At 39.8% G+C, this 17,646-nt stretch overlaps 1 protein-coding gene across 9 annotated transcripts in view; it reads right to left on the reverse strand.

The window, feature by feature from the left end:
• Positions 1-9,167: 9,167 nt before the first annotated feature.
• ASB15 (ankyrin repeat and SOCS box containing 15) overlaps positions 9,168-17,646 on the reverse strand; it is a 55,950-nt gene continuing 47,471 nt past the window's right edge. For 7 of the 9 annotated variants that reach the window (XM_047763566.1, XM_047763561.1, XM_047763562.1 and 4 more), the window contains 3 exons: positions 16,680-17,250; positions 16,030-16,183; positions 9,168-11,803 (listed from right to left, as the gene is read on the reverse strand). In XM_047763566.1, coding sequence (XP_047619522.1) covers positions 11,631-11,803; positions 16,030-16,183; positions 16,680-17,250 — 898 coding nt within the window. In that variant the 3' untranslated portion in view covers positions 9,168-11,630. The remainder of the gene's footprint in view (positions 11,804-16,029; positions 16,184-16,679; positions 17,251-17,646) is intronic. The other 2 variants (XR_007132656.1, XM_047763568.1) reach the window with 2 other exon arrangements.

Raw genomic sequence — 17,646 nt, forward strand, 5'->3', positions numbered from 1 at the left:
GCTTCCTGAATGTTTACATTTTCCCTTTAGAAAAATCTCTGTCTTGGAGAGAATTATTTTCCTGCTTCTTGACTGTCAATCAGATACACCCTACTTCCCAGCATATCAGCAATTTTCTTTTTAGTGAAAACAGAGTTGTTTTCTTTTTTGCTTTTGGTTTCCTCTTGAAAATGTTATTGTTTCTTTATTCAACACCCATTTACCAAAATACCTGCTGTGTGCATAGGTATTGTGCTGAATGCTAAACTTACCAACAGAAAAATAGCAATCGATCTATTCCCTGCCCCCAGGAGCTCACACTCCTGGGAGAGAGACAGACAGCTGACAGCAATACTGCAGTGACAGCCCTGCCAAGGTGCCAACATGAAGAAGCCATGCAACCCACGAGGGTGCAGTCAGAAAAGACACAGAAGCCATCAAAAGAGATTTCCAGTTGGAGAGCGCAGCCTCTGAGCAAACACATAGGAGTATGAAAACAAAAACATGAACAAAAATGGTGCATTAGTCAGCATGTGGCCCTGGTTCTTACCAGCCCGGCAACGCTTTTTATTTTTTATTTTTTGTAGCCCCCACCATCGTGTCTGTCACATGGTAGGTACATATAGATGTTAAATGTTTTTTATTTGAAAGGCCACGTCAAGGAGTTTTGAACTTTATCATCATCTAACGTTAAGTGGAACTCTCTTAACATTATCCCATAGCCATGGTGTGCCTTCTTTAGTACAGGCAACTGTTAATCCCAGCAAGTGTCCTGGTATTAATGGAGTCACAACCTCCAAAACTCAGAAATACTAGCCCCACCAGCAGAGCTGATATTTCAGTAAGCAGTGTTTATAGGCAGTGATCAGAGCCCTCCTAATTTCACTTGTAAGTAATAACTGCTTCAGCCCAATCTTCTATATGGAGGGAGACTCTCTCTGCCTAAAGGTGAATTTCTCAGCTTGTGGCTTATGTATTTATAGCTCTTAATGTTCAGAAATGTCGAGAGAGCCTATTGATTGATTCTTTGTTTTCTTTTCTTCTCTCTCTCTCTTTTTTTTTTTTTTCGTTTTTTATGGCCACACCTGCAGCATATGGAGGTTCCCAGGTGGGGGGTTGAATTGGAGATGCAGCTGCAGGCCTATACCATAGCCACAGCCACACCAGATCCGAGTGGGTCTGCAACCTACTCCACAGCTCATGGCAACACCACTGAGTGAGGCCAGACCCACCCACAACCTCACGGTTCCTAGTTGGATTCATTTCCGCTGTGCCGCGAGGGGAACTCCCCTTTGTTTTCTTTAATACCCCACAGTTCAGGAAGAATTTGGTTATTTCAGGAATTGTTCATATTTCAAACCCTTTGTGTAGGCATTCCTTATTTACAACCACAAGGCAGAGTTAAACCAACATATTATATGAGAGCATTTAACAAAACTTTCATTTCCCCTGGTCCTTGGCTTCATTCCGCCATAGGCACTTGGCACTCACAGATTTGATACGTGGAGTTTCAGCGATTTGAAAGGACCCCAGAGGGCCAAGATTTCCAATGACACGTAACTTTACTGTACCCTCAAGAATGTTTTGTGAAGCTACCGAGAAAAACTTCATGGGGGGTGGGGGGGAGGCTCACTGGCACCAAAAACTCAACTTGCTCCAAACTGGTAGCTTGGTTTCCCTCCTTCCACCTTCCCTGCCCCCAGGCTTTCACGTTTGTTTTCTAAATCAGTTCCTCATCCATCCAGTCGTGGAGCCTGTGTGTCACCTTTGGCTCCTTCTCTCAGCAACATTGTCATGTTCGGTCACAAGCTCTTGAGACCTGCTTCATGTCTGACCACTCCCCCGGTCCCCTTCCTCATTTTCTTTGATGACTGGCATTTTTCCCTTTGCCACAATATGGCCAGAGGAGGGTTTTTTTCGAACGTAAATCGCTTCAGGTCATTCCCTGCCTCAAACCCTCGAAGGGCTTCCATTGTCCTTCAGAGAGACTCTTCCCCGCGCCCCCTGGTCCCTCCAGGCTCAGGCCCTGCTCCCCTCTCCAGCCTCAGCTTGGCTTACCTCCTCCTCCAGCCCTCACCCTCAGCCACCCTGGGCTTCTGAACTCCATCCCCACTGGCTCCATCCCCAAGCCTCCGGGTAAGTTCCTCCCCTTGCCTGCATCTCCTCCACCTTGCTCTTAAGCAACATTTCGGGGCCAGGGTGTGCTTTCCTGAGGCCCGAGCCCAGCTTAATTCTCCCCACTCCCACAAAACTCCACTGCAGGCAGCATCCTATTTGGGATTGCTTGATTTAAATTTGTCTTCACAGGAAAGGCATTTTCTCCAAAGGGAGGAGCCATAATCTGCCCATTCACCTGAGGCCTAACAGAACTCTCAGCAGTTCAGAAAGTATAGCTTAAAAAAAAAAAAAAAAAAGCCACCAGATGATTTGCATTATAGTTAGGGGGTAGATCCAGGTCTTATAGAGCCTGGGGATTTTACAGTGTTGGGGCCCTCTTAAAAAATAATAATATAAAATTTAAATACAAAATTAGTTATAGACTATATAAAATACCAATAGAATCATAACAAGCTACTAGATCTTAGGTAATTATAGCTCCTTTCTTCTGAAACAACTTATCAGAAACGCTTATAGAGAAATGCTGCCTAATTATAACCTGGCTTCTCAGCTGCCCCCAACACTCCCCTCAGCATTCCACTATTCCTGGAACCCCCAACACTCACAAGGGCCCAGAAGCTCCAGCTTCACTATAATTCTGCCTCTGAGCATGGTCCCCACGCTAACAAATTGGCTCTACTGATCACGACCAGTTCATATCTCAGGATGACATTTGCTGATAAGAAAACACAAAAATCAGAGTTCCCTTTGTGGCGCAGCAGTAATGAACCTGACTAGGATCCATGAGGACCCTGGTTCGATCCCTGGCCTCGCTCAGTGTGTTACGGATCCGGCGTTGCCATGAGCTGTGGTGTAGGTCACAGACGTGGCTTGGATCTGGCTTGCTGTGGTGTGGGCCGGCAGCTATAGCTCTGATTACACTCCTAGCCTGGGAACCTCCATAGGCCGTGGGCGTGGCCCTAAAAAAAGCAAAAAAAAAAAAAAAGAAAGAAAGAAAACACAAAAATCATATCCTACAATGCTATTTACAAAATTGGGAAACTGGACATTCTCTTACATTCATGAATATCAAATGTCTATCTACAAGTTATTCCTAATTCTCACCCTCTCTTTACCCCCTATTTTTTTTAAGGCTTAGCTCTTCTCTCTCACTGTACAGGTGCCAGGTTGCTTCCTGAACCAAATCTAACCTGTTTCCCCTCACACAGAAGGATTTGGGTTTTCAACATTTCCTACGGTTGGTTGGTCATAAGGCTGCCCAGTGAATGCAATGACCCCTAAGGAAGTGAAGCTTCCGACTTCACTCAGTCTGTCTGCTGGAAGCTTCTCAGATAGCTGGAGACAGGCTCCCGGGGGGGAAGTCAGGCAAAGGTCAGGCTCTGCACGGACAACAACCAAACAGGCCACCCGGATCAGATGAGAACTGGCAAATACCCTTATCAAGTCTTCTCTCTCAGGCTTGGCAGCCAAGCAAACCTCCCAGCTATGTCAGCCTGCGGTCGTGAGCATGAGTCAAATTTAAAATTATTAGAGCTATTTATAAAAATAATATCTTGCCATTGTATAATGTTTATAGTTTACAAAACATTTTCACGTACAATGCGCCAGGCAGTCTAACATAGTAATCTGATTCTCCGTTGAATAATTGTGTGTAGCTGCCACTTGCTGCGAGTGAGGCAACTTGATGAAATAGATACTCTGCCTCCCATTTTACAAAGGGTGAAAATGGGTTCTGAGGTTCTGAGAGGTTAAAAAGTCTCTTTAAGCCTACCCAGCTAGTAAGTGATAATGAGTGTTACGTTCCCTAAGTCCAAGCTGCTTCTCATATTGAAGTTTCCTAGTTTGTCATTTCAAAATGTACCAAAATAAAAGACGAATGGGATGAAAGACAGAAATCTTTAATAGAGCAGCCTCCCATTTGCCTTGTGTGTAGTGGGTTCAAATCGCCTTTGCAGAATTGCTTCAAACATGTGAAAATGAGCCTCATGAAATGGAAAGATAAACTGATCATGTTAAATTGGCAACGATCAAAAGATGATTTCCAGAAAAAAAGTCCGAAATGAGGAGAGAAGAGCTGAATTTCATCCACCAGGTTTTCCATCTTACAAGGCAGATCAGAAATACAGAATTGCACTTACGAAACCGGGAGCAGATTTGGTATGTGTTGTATCAAGTCCTAATAAAGAAAATTTTACTTGGATGGACTGGAAGGCTTTGGTTCATTTCGGCAACTCCTTTAGTAGTGCCCCAAGTGTCAGTTTATGGTTTTGGACAGGTTTGCTCAGTGTGTATCAGGAAGACTGATGTGGAGAGTCAGCACCCAAGACTTGGATCTGCTCCCTGGGGAGCCTCCCTCCTCAGGTTTATGACAACCGCCCCTTGAGAAAACACCAGTCCTGCAAGAAGGTGGTAACTAAAAGGACAGGAGAGCTGAGATCCTGCTGTGAAGAGGGGCTAGAAAGGTAAATTCAGGAGTTCCCTTGTGGTCTAATGGTTGAGGGTTTGGCTTTGTCACTTCTGTGGCACAGGTTCGATCCCTTGCCATGGGCACAGCCGGAAAAAAAAAAAAAGAAAAGGTAAATTCAGTGTCAAATTTCAGGAATATGGGTATTTGCTGTGTCCAGTGATGGGACCCATCAGTGCTCGAGGTTGGTGTCTCGTTTCTGAGCTTTTTTACTGGCAAATTTTTCGGGAAATCGAAGGCACTGCCTTGTCGCACAGACTCACAGCGGTTCCTCACTGACCTCTCTTTCAGAAGAGCCCCCGTGTTTGTGAGATCCACAGCCTTTGGAGCATTTGCCTTCTCTGATTCCCCCTGGAATGCCATCCCCCATCTCTCCTTGTTTCCCTTCCACTGCACCTCCAGGGAACCAGAGCTGCTTTTCAAGGGACCCAGTCTGCAGTAACATGATTCCTTGTCAATTTATGCCCTCAGTGGGACAGGAAAGCTTCCTTTTTAGCTCTTCCATCTGTATAGTTTTTGTGTGTTTAGTAAATAGTGATGATAATAAGATATAAAGTGGGAAAGTCATTACCACCAGCATGAAAATGTCAGAGATTGGAGGACTTCCTGTACAGCACAGGGAAATCTGCTCAATACTGTCTAATAACCTACATCGAAAGGAATCTGCAAAGGAATGGATATATATGTATATGTATAATGGACTCACTTTGCTGTACACCTGAGACTAACACAACACTGTAAGTCAACTACATTCCAATATAAATTAAAGAAAAAGAAAAAAGAAAAGAAAATGTCAGAAGTTGGCAGAGCAGGCTGTTTGTCTGGGCTCAAGGGCCACCAAGATAGGTGAAGGCAGCAAGCATGCTGCCGCCCTTACATGCTGTGTCATCATCTGCTTTTAATGGTCTTATCTGCAGAGCAAAAAACTAATAAATCATGTGCTGCCAGCACAAGAACCAAGTGCTCTCCTCTGAGCCAGAGGATTCCATTGTTGAGCTGGGCTACCTCAGCAAGGTTGTAAACATGGCACCACCTGTCAACGAGAGACGTGCTCCTTCTGTTTTTTTTCTAAGTGATTTATTCAGATGCAGGTGACATCCCATAAAATTCACTCAACTTTAAGTGTGAAGTCCAACGATTATTTTCAGTAAATTTACCAAGTTGTGCAACTGTCCCCACAATCCACTTGTAGAACTTTTCCAGCAATCCCCAAAGATCTCTGTGCCCACTTGCAATCGACCTTTGTTCCCACCCTCCCGTGCCCCAGGCAACCACTCATCTGGCTTCTTTCATTCAGCATAATGCTCTGGAGATCCATCCGTGTTGTAGCCTGTTGCTGAACAGTATCCCTTTATATAAACTGGCCAGGCTGTGCCTATCCATTCACCACTTGACAGGAGATTGTCCCCACTTTCTGGCTGTTCTGAACAACACACTCTTAATCTGTACTAAAAACGATGGGGTGGAAACAACCTGGGATTTGGAGTCAGGAGTCCCAGATTGCATCCTAGCTCTGGCACTTCCTGCCTTAGATGGCTGTAAAGCTGACTTCCTTATCTATAGAGTGGAATTAATCAACCCCTTCCCTGTCCCTCTCTGATAGTAGTTGTAAGAAAGTGAAATGATGTGTGTGAGATTCTTTGGGGACCGTAAAACAGGACAAATGAATGGGTTTGTTACCGAAGGAGTCTTGCTAGAACATATTAAAATGAACTAGACTTTTCTCAAGATTTTCACCACGTTTACAGAAGAAATGATTTGTAAGAAATAACTATGCTTTTCCTTCTACAGACTTAGGATTCTTACCATGTTTCCCTTACCAATCCTGCTATTTAGAAAGATTTTTAAATTATTCTACCTCTCTTAAATTTACTGGCATTATGAACTTTATTTTTTTAATTTCTTTTTAATTAATTAACTAATTAAATTGTTTTTGGCCATACCTGAAGTATGTGGAAGTTCCCCAGCCAGGGATTGAACCCACGCCACAGCAGTGACAACACAGGATCCTTAACCCACTGGGTCACAAGAGAACTCCTTTTTTGAAAAACTTTATTTTTGATTGCCAAACAAAGGCTTTGCTTCCTCTTGAAGAGGGGGCCTTTAGATAGCCTAGAATCACTGTAGGAAGGTGGACTCAGTAAAGGTGAATTTCAAATTTAATCAGAAGCTTCTTCCAACCCACAGATTCAATTTCGCCTCTTGGGTACCTCAGGCGATTGTGAAGGCAGGCCCCCCAGTAAGGGGGTTGGGAGCAGAGTTGAGTCTGGGTTGAGGGGGCTTCCAAAGAGTTAAAGCCCAAGCAAACATTATCATTCTGCCATCAATGATGATTAAAATTGTCATGTCATTGAAACAATATTAAATTAACTGGGGTAACTAGATAAGAAGGGTTACTCAAACATTCAGGAACATAGATTGTTGACCACCGATTGGTATATCTAGTTATTTGACTTCCACAAAGCATTAAAAAATAGTTTTTGGGAGGAAGCTGGTGCACACTTTGCTTCAAACTGAAAGAACCAAGTGCTGGTATCTCACACCCACTCAATCCTCAAGTAAGTATCCCATGTAACACCTTCCACGCCTTCTACCTTATCCAGCTGCTTCCCAGAAGTTTTATCTTAAATCTCCCTGGGACACCTTGGGATGAAAGACTTTCAAGGCAAGAGAAATGGCTGTCTCCGGTTTACTAAAATCTAAGGCACAGAATACGAGCTCGTCATCAAGTGCCTCTGGTGGAATCACTGGTCACTCCGACATTAGAACTCAGGCACTCCCAGTGCCCAGATTCAAATTACTAGACCGTCTCCTTCCCAAAACAGCAAATCCCCAGACATCTCTAGCACTCCCTGAGATTTCATAACACAGGCCACTGAGGTCACATCAGTCTATTTCTTCTACACCTCTTCTCCCCTGAGAAGCCTTTTCTTTCCTTTCAACAACTGGTGATCAGGGCTCTCCTAAGAAACAGCAGATGTGGGGTTTTATGTGCTAGGGCAATTTTCTGCTATTTTCATTCTGTGAATTTTCTCAAGGTATTTACCAGTGATAGTGACATGCTAAATATACTGCTAACATAATTTTTTCATATTTTCCCATCCAAGCATGACAATCTGCAGACTTGTGCTGTAAGACCTAGGTTCTTGACCTTTGCAACTCTGGCACTGGCATTGCCACTATGCAACAACAATAATAATAATGGTTATAACAAGAGCATGCATGTCACAGGCACTTACTCTATGTTAGATTTGATGTTTATACACTTATCTCATGTCTTATTCAAAATCAAACAGCTAATCATCAGTGGAGCCTGCTTCAAACTAAGGCTAAAAAGGTCTGTTTGACTACAAAGTACAAGTTTTTCCTACTGCATTATGTGACACTGTAACAATATGCCACACTACAACACATGCATGTATGTATGTATATTAGATATGAATATGTCAAACATAACTTACATACATGTGAATATAAGAGTATGGATATAAGCATGTAGTGTTTCATTGTGTCTCATAAACATCTTGAAGCAGATTAGAGTTTTTATATGTCCTAAATAACTTCTGATTTGGAAGTTGCCTATATACACAAGAGTAATATGACATGAACCCAAAATTTAGATAGAAATGTCGATGAAAGGTCAATGACAAGGTTTAAGTGTATTCTCTATGTCATAAAAGACTCCTTTTTTTTTTTTTTTTTTTAGTTTCCATGCTAACTCATATGTACCGTTTTTTCAAAAACTGGCATCAAAGGGAGTTTTACCTCCGAATATTTGCTGGACAACATTTACGCAATTTGTTTTCACATCTTCTACAGTGTCATCCTATGCATGGAAACCTATTCTGGGACTATTTAAAATGATTAAACTGTATTCTTCGGAGGCACTCAGTTTCAACATGTTTATGAAATTTTTGTAAGTCAGAAATGGAAATACTATTTTAAAGATCACCTACTGAAAAACTAAACAAAATACACTCAGAGGAGAGGCCATACCTGCTTTCCAGCCAGAGACTCTGTATGATACAAAACAAAATCCACAGTTACCAGAACAGCCATGATCATCTTGGCAGCTTGGGAAGAGGTCATCAAAACGCTATCATGTTGATTAAACCTGATAGTGGTTCAACAGGTTCCACTGCAGAATGTCTGGCTTCGCCTGAGCCTCGTTGGGAGGAGCAGCTGTTGCCCTCTCCCAGATAAAGTGACATATTCTAGGAGAAACAGAGTCCTAATTAGATATAATTTAATTCCCTTACCATCCAGATCACCCCAAACAAACACATTGCTAGAAATTTTCAAAGCAGGATTAAAAAAAATCAAATCCACTTTGGATGTAGTTATTGCCTCACTTTCACAGGGTATATTTTTCTCCTGCTTCACAAATACCAAAAGAACGACTTTCAACCCAAAGCATGTGCAGTGAATTCATATCTTTACATTCAAGTGTTTCTTGAATATATTTACATAAAACACATGAAAGAAAATGTCAAATTTTCATGTACCAGAGTTTATTTCATATCTGAAATATCTTGAATGTATTTATAAAAATACACTAAATATTAAAGCTTTAGTTTAATATCTGAAGTATGATATGGCACACTGATATCATTATATTTTTTTATTTACTGTAATAGTTATAGGTAACAATGCATTTTAGTTGTAAGTAGGAGAGCAACAGAGGAATCACAAAATCCCATACACGAAACATTATAGTTCTAATTAAAAACATATAGTTTAATCTACATAAAAATATATTCTTTAGGGAGTACAAAGGGTTAAAGCAACAGCTTGAATTATAAGGTTTTTTTCATACTTGGTTATTGTTCAAAGATAACTAACACTAAACGCAATTTGGAAAAGTTCAGAAACCAGTAAGGTATTACTATTGAGAGAAAACAATGGCTCTTAAGATAAAAATAAGAAAAATGAGTCTAAGTAATTAGCATTATTAAGGCTGTATAACCAATTCAGAGACTCAAAACTATCATTTTACCATCAGGTCACTGATGACTTTTTTTCTGGGTCTTATAGAACATTCACTTGTTCAATACATTCAACAAATAATTTTGGAACTCTCTCTAGGCTCTAGGGAATGTGTTTGGCCCTAAGAAAATACTGCAAAACAAATCAGACATAGGCCCTGCCCTCATAGAACTTACAGTCTCACAGGGCAGACAGATGGGAAGATGGGCACTTCTAACACAGCATACCAAGTGCTCTCCCAGGGCCCCCAACCCAGAGGAAGGAACTTCTGAGCTGAGACCTGGAGGATACGGGGAAGGTCATGGAAAAAGGATTCCAAGCAGACGAAGAACATACAAAGACCCCGAGGTACTAGAGGGCACGGTCTCTTCTGTAATAGTGGCTCCCAAACAAAAGACCTCAGAGACGTGCTGGACCAGAATGAAATTTTCACCTGTCCATAGGGAAACGAACTCAGTTTGGTAAGTTTTTTCAAAACTCAAGTCATACAATTTTAATAACTGAGTTTCAGGCAGCCCTGTTTTCTGGCATTAAAATGGCCCCTCTTTTATGGAGGAATAGTAACAGTAGATGTATTATATATCTATCTATGATATATATTATATTATGTATATCTGATATATATAATAGATGACCCTATTTTTAAAATTAGTAAATCAAAAACTACTGATGCACATAATCAAAAAGTCTGGGAATCACTGGTTCAAAGAACAAACTTCTAAAGCTGTTTAATATTGTTAAAGGGAGGGTTGAAGGCTAAGGAGGAAGGCAGGGAGCTAGAGCATAAAGGGCCACAGAAGAACTTTGCACTTTATCCTAAGAGCCATGGGAATGATTTTAAGCGGGGGAGCGAAACTTGCTTACAAGTGTGAAAGATCATTCTGGGATGTTATATGTAGACTGTGTGTTGGATGAGGCAAGCCAGAAGGGAGGAGAACCAGTCAGGTGGCACCTCAGCATCCCAGGAAGAAAGGAGAGAACAGGTGGTATTTGGGCTGAATCAGTGAGACTGAGTAGAAGATAACTTCATGGAATAAATTTCCTTGGATTTGGTGATTTGTTATACTGGGTAAGGAAAATGGGGCAATCAAGGCTGAAATCCAGGCTTTTGACTTGGGAAAGTGAATTCATAACTGGGTTAACTATTGAGCTTGAGATGGAAAGAGAAGGAGCTTTTCTGTGGAGGAAGAGAGGGAGTTCATTTGGGGACAAGATGAATTTGAGGCGAGTTGTATTCAAATGTCCTTTATGCAAATTGTCTATACAGGTCTCAAGCACATGAGAGAAAGAGCTGAACTTCAGATATAAACTTGACAGTCAACAGTATGTAGACAGCGATTGAAACCACGGACATGGATAAAATTTCCTGGAGAATGTAGCATAAAAAGAGAGGATTTAAGGCATATTATTAAAGATTTGGCAGGCGATGAGCAATGCAAAAAGAAGTCAGAAACACAGCAGTCAGGGAGGTAGGAAGACAGCGGACAGAACGAGGTGTCAGGAAAGCCAAGGGAGAAACATTTTCTGGAGGAAGCAGGCAGCAATGTCAGCTGCTGCAGGAGTCAGCTGGAAGGACAGAAGGATGCTCGCTGACATTAGTAACAAGCAATTTGTTAAGGCCCTTGCAAAGGGCAGTGGAGAGAGCAGAAGCCATATCACAACGTGTGAATCTGCAGACGGGAAAGAACTCTTTCATGCAGTGTAGCTATGAAAGAAAAGAGAGAATGGGCCAGCAACTGGCTGGAGATGTGGGTCTGAGAAAGTGGTTCTTTGTTTTATAAACATAGGAGAGACTTGCTTGTGATACTATAGGAGCCACTTGCTAGGGAGAGTTTGAAGACTTGCTGCAAGTGAAGATAATCAATAGAAATGAAATACAAAATACTAACTAGCTTAAAAAATCACAATGTAAAGGTCTTTAAAGATGTAAAATACGGTGTTTCCGTAAAAACACGGGATCCAGTTATAACATTGTCAATGAATTTAAATTCGTTTAAGTATTGCAAAATGATTCCAAGAAATTCTCTAAAGGAATCCCATTTAAACATATTTTTAGAATCACATTTTAAAATACTACTTCAAATTATGGCAAATTTAGCTCTTGTCCATAGAGATCATACTCTTTAAATAATATGTATCTTTGAATAGTTGGTGGTAGAGAGAGCTTCTCCATTGAGGCTGGCTGGCAGAGTCTCTGGAGCCCCATAAGTCTTCGAATTTTTAACCGACATAAATGCTTTAATGAGCAAGGATTCTCTGAAAGTGAATGGGAAAAACAGCAGAAAAATAAAAACAACATTAATCGATTGACCTGTAAGATACAGACTGTTTTAGAATAATGTTTAGTAAAGTCATTCTAAAAAACAGGCATGTACATGGTAGCAACTGGTGACTTTAAGAAGAATTCAAACTGCAATTAAGCCTTCCAGACCATTCTTCTAGAATGTAAGCTCCCTGAAGGCAGACATTTGGTTGTCGCTGTGTCAAGAGTAGAGTCTGGCTCTTAGGGGATTTTCAACTAGAATATGTTCTATGCGTGGATGGACTTGATTAAAGAAAGCAAATGCTCGCATCTCCTATTTATTTTTTAGAATTGAGTATTTTAGAGATATACTTCTCTATTGCCTCTCTCTCCTACCAATCTCTCTAATGAATGTTTATCTGTGAAACATCTGATGCCAGTGATTCCAAATATCCATGATTCATTGTTAGGTTTGTTTCAATGTCTAATACCTAAACAGTTTATGTTTGTTATTCAAATATCTGATGTGAGTCTTTATTTTCAACTCCTACTTTATCTATAGTATCACTACAGTACAAATATATTATCCCAGTGTCCTGAGTTAGGGAGAAGGCAACATTGCACACAGGCTTAGATGTGGGCTCTGGCTTGGGTTAAAATCTGGCTCTGCCACGTAGTATTTGCATGACTTTGGACAAATGACTTAACCTCTTTGCTCCCAGTATTTTCACGCATGAAATGTAGATAACAGCAGGACCTACCCCATTGGGTTGTTTGAAGATCTAACAAATTAATTCATGTAAAGTATTAGAAAAGCACATTGCAATCATTCAATAATAATGTGAACTGTCAATTCAATATTCAAAAAGATCACATTTCTGTTACATTCAAGATTATAAACATTCAAATTATCTTAAAAAAATTAAAACAGTTTTCAAAAACTATTCAGGTGAAATTATTACTACAAAAATAGGCAGAACAAATCCATCTTTTAAAAAATTACCATTTAGGAGTTCCCGTCGTGGCGCAGTGGTTAACGAATCTGACTAGGAACCATGAGGTTGTGGGTTTGGTCCCTGCCCTTGCTCAGTGGGTTAACGATCCGGCGTTGCCGTGAGCTGTGGTGCAGGTTGCAGACGCGGCTCGGATCCCGCGTTGCTGTGGCTCTGGTGTAGGCTGGTGGCTACGGCTCCGATTAGACCCCTAGCCTGGGAATCTCCATATGCCGCGGGAGCGGCCCAAGACAAAAAAAAAAAAAATTACCATTTAATTTATTCTCTAACACTCTGACCTATGCATACCTGGAGGAATCCTGACATCCAGTGGTTAACCATACTCATAGCACTCAACTGACTTACTCTACTTGCAATGATGGATGACTGAAACAACAAAAAAAACCTCCTGGTCTTACTCTTCCTCGGATTGCTTTTCGGAAGTCTTAAGAATTGCTCATTCTTTTGCAATACCAATGCACAGACAATGAATTACCAAGTAGAAGTGAAATCTGTTCTGTGAAAGGAAATACAGTGGTATTGGAGAAAGAGCCTGTGTTTTGAAGTGAGACAGACTCAAATCCTTGCCTTGTTTTCTGTCTGCACCTTTGGGAAATTAATTTGTCTAAGGCTTAGGGGTTTTTGCTTTACTCGAAAGTATTTTTAACTCTTCTATTATAAAATTATATATATATATATAAAGCAATAGCCCAAATGTATAGTTTTTAAGTTCTTATAAGTGACTATCAAGTGATCATCTTTAATCATCTTCCAGGTCATGAACAGAAGGACTTTCCCAGCCACCCCAGAATTCCCTCCACAATCTATCCTAAACTTCTTTCTTTCATTCCCCTAGTGACAACTAAAGCAGAAATTGTAGAGAATCTACTATTCTGATCTTCATAGTAATCTCTTCCTTTAGAGCTTCATTATTTCAGTGTGCTTTCCTTACACTACAGTATTGACAATATATATTTTTAAATTGATATGTTCTGTAAGTCCCTTTTAATTTGCAGGTTCTTCACTTCATCCTCTTCTCATCCTTTCAACTAATCTTTGAAGATACAAAAAGGTTTCCTGCAGCCTGGATTTTGCTGACTACATTTTTATGGTGCAGTTCCAAGTCCTGCCTTCTCTATTTTTTTGCAAATTGATAGCTAGATCCAGAGGCTTGATCATACTCAGGTTTGATCTGTTGGCAAAACTATAGCTGGTGCTGTGTTCTTTCACCAAGGGACACACGATGGGATGTTAGCAGCAACTGATGCTCAACAACTGTATCCATTAGCTTACAGAGGGATGCAAAAAGGTGATACCTAATTACATCATTTCCTTTTTTGCAGTATGAAAATATTGGCATAAAAAAGATAAGTAATTTACTCAAAGTCACACAGCTAATATGACTATCTTGGTCTTTTTACAGAAAATAAAAAATTCCTCTCCCCTCAAGGAAACAAAAAATGATAAAAAAAATTGTTGCTTGTTTCCATGGAAATATCAGCCCTGAATGTCATATGCACTATATATAGCTAGCAATCTTACATCTAGGCAAGGCCAGAGTTCCATCCCATTCTAGGTCTGACTGCAAAAGTCAGTTTCTAGGCTCATGATATATTATTCATTAGATTCTCTACAATTTCTGCTTTAGTTGTCACAAAAATCTCTTCTATTGTGGAACCCATTCCAGGGGACGAGTCATTTGGGGGAAACCCAAGCTTACCTCCGAATCTGCATTCAAACTATTATTTTTTTTCTAGCTAATCAAAGTCTCTTGCTACAATGGTCAAAATAGTCAAAATTCATATTGTATACTTTAACATATGAGACTCTGATTGAAACTAAGTGCTTAGATGAAAAGCACTATAGAACTCATTTTTCATTGAACTTTATACCTAACATACGGTACATGAATCGGCTTAATATTTCAGATTTATCTTCTTGACTACAAATTATAATTTACTAATTAGCATAAATTTGCCTGATACTAAAGAATAGGCTGTCATGGTTTTGTTATTCCATTTAAGGCTGATTTAGATGTACGGAGAATACCAGAATATTTATGGAGTTCCCTGGTGACCTAGCAGGTTAAGGATCTGGTGTTGTCACTGCTGTGAGGCAGGTTTGATCCCTGGCTCGGGAACTCCCGCATGCCTTGGGCTGGCCAAAAAAAAAAGAAACGAATACCAGAATATTTAAATGTGATGTCAAATTCTATGATGCTTCTGTGGGCTCCATGAAATTGATGACCACAAAGATTTTGAAAGTTCACTTTTCCAAACTCATATTTTGAAATAGAAAAACCTTTCAAATTTATGATTTTTTTCTAGTTTTTGTTCATCTTTGGAGTAATTATAGATACATTTTTGTTGAAACTTTTATGATTCACTTTTATGATTCACTTTTATGATTATAAGTAAACCTTAACCTAGAGAATACAAAATGGCCTACTTGTAATACATAATTTTAGTGGTAGGATTTGTCAGTAAAGACTCAGAGAGAGCACATCAAAAAGCATTCATCCATTTACTCAGTATTTACTGCTTACCAGGCATTACACTAAGCCTTGAGAATGCAAAAATAAAATAGATCCCTGTCCACATGAAGATTACAGTCTATATATTCTACAGTATTATAGAATTTAACTTTAAAAATGAGTTAGAGTGTTAATATAGTTATTGAATTTCTAATTACACAATCAAAGAGTATCAAGAAAAACAAAAATTAGTATCTAAGATCAGATGAAGTATTAAGAATGATTTGAAAAAAACAGAATCTGGGAATAAAGTAGCACTGAAAAAGTATCAAATTATGACATTAAGAAATTTCCCCAAAAAAAGACAAAAAAAATTAAAAAAAAAATAAAATAAAATAAAAATAAGGGAGTTCCCGTTGTGGCACAGTGGTTAACGAATCTGACTAGGAACCATGAGGTTGTGGGTTCGGTCCCTGCCCTTGCTCAGTGGGTTAAGGATCCGGCGTTGCCGTGAGCTGTGGTGTAGGTTGCAGACGCAGCTCGGATCCCGCGTTGCTGTGGCTCTGGCGTAGGCCGGTGACTACAGCTCCGATTGGACCCCTAGCCTGGGAACCTCCACATGCTGCAGAAGCGGCCCAAAGAAATAGAAAAAAAAAAAAAAAAGACAAAAAAAAATTAAAAAAAATAAATAAAATAAAAAAATAAATAAAAAGAAATTTCCCCTATATATATTCTCCATAAAAAAAAAATTTGTAGGAAAGAACTGTGTTTTTACCTAGTATTTGACGGATTTCTGGCCATTCTCTCTGTACTTCTAGCGCAGATTTCAGTTTAGCACACAGAGGGATATAATCCATGTAGTCTGTTAATACACGAATAACACTGCCTACCAAATGTTTCATCCAAGGAACTGTAATAAACTCACAGAACTGAGAGAAGTGATAAAATTTATTTAGTAGTACTTTTAATATACCATATATATAAATACTTAATTTTGTTATAAAAAATTACTGTTTTTTACAGGAAATAAAAGTATCCTCTTTGTAAGGAACAAAAAAAAAAAAAAAAAGAAAAAGAAATGGTTTGAAACCATTCTGTGAAACTGTGAGCTCTGAAGCATGCAAGGTTCTGATGTGATTTCACTCAGCATGACATGGAAGAATCATGCTTCTTTCCATGATTCTTCTTTCTGTGGTTCTAGCCCCAACATTCCACCATACTTTTTTCACATTCTTCAACATTGTTTCCAATTCAAGAAAAAAATGAAATCTTTTCAGGCCTAGTTTTATGCTTATTTCCCCATATCACTGCAAACAATAATTCAAGAACAAGAAAACATGTTGGAGTTGATTTTTCTTTTCTTGTAACAAATGGGCAAAAGTTAGGATGATGACCCAACATGAAGAAGAGAAGGGTGTAACTCACCGGGTTATCTTTTATAACACAAGATGTCCATCCCGGAAGCACCTCTTCCTCTATCTCCGACCACACAAAGGAATTTCCAAAGATGTCCCCGTGCATGCAGTCAAAGCACATCTCCACTTGGTAGCCATTATTCAGCAACAGCCTGAGCATTATCTCGTCATTTAGGGCATACTGAATGGCACTGGGGAACCGAGTGTCATTCACATGCATAAAATAACAATTGACATTAGCTCCGTGGGAGAGAAGCAGCCGGACAATTTCATGATTATTGGCCCTCACTGCCACAAGGAGACAGTTGAGGGGATCTAGGTTTGGGTCTGCACCTGCAGCCAGAAGGATTTCCGTGCAGTGGATATCATTATTAGAAACAGCAAAATACAGGGCGGTCTTCCGTTGGTCATCATAGCTCTCAGAAATGTGGTCAGCCAGCAGGGTATTGACATCAAAACCGTTCTCAATAAGCAGTTCTAGGCACTGTGCATTCTGTCCATCTGCTGCTGAGTGAATTGGGGTTAGGCCACTTTTCTGGATTGCATTTTTGGATGTTACTGGAATAAGATATTTCAGTGCACTGAAAGAAAAATCAAATATCCACAGAGCATAAAGAAAATCAAGAAATTAAAGCCAGCTTCCTTGCTAGACAAGTGAATGCAATTTATTTAGCTTCCTTTATTTTCTCCAGATAATCTTACATAAAACATTTAATCTCTGTCCGTTGACTTACTACTATTTAGTTTAGTGTAGTTTAGTTTTGATTTAGCTTCCCATTCAAAATATTCCTGGGGAAAACACGGGATCTTATATATATGGTCCCAGAATTACGATTTCTCAGGAACTGTGTTCATCTTCCAATTCTCTGAACAACATAATATTTATAATTAACCAATGCTATTTAATGGAAAAAAAAATAGAAAAGTCTGCTCATCTGATGTCATAGAAGAATGCTTCATACTCTTGACCATTAGGG

Source organism: Phacochoerus africanus, chromosome 16, assembly GCF_016906955.1.
Source record: "Phacochoerus africanus isolate WHEZ1 chromosome 16, ROS_Pafr_v1, whole genome shotgun sequence".
Lineage (NCBI taxonomy): Eukaryota > Metazoa > Chordata > Mammalia > Artiodactyla > Suidae > Phacochoerus > Phacochoerus africanus.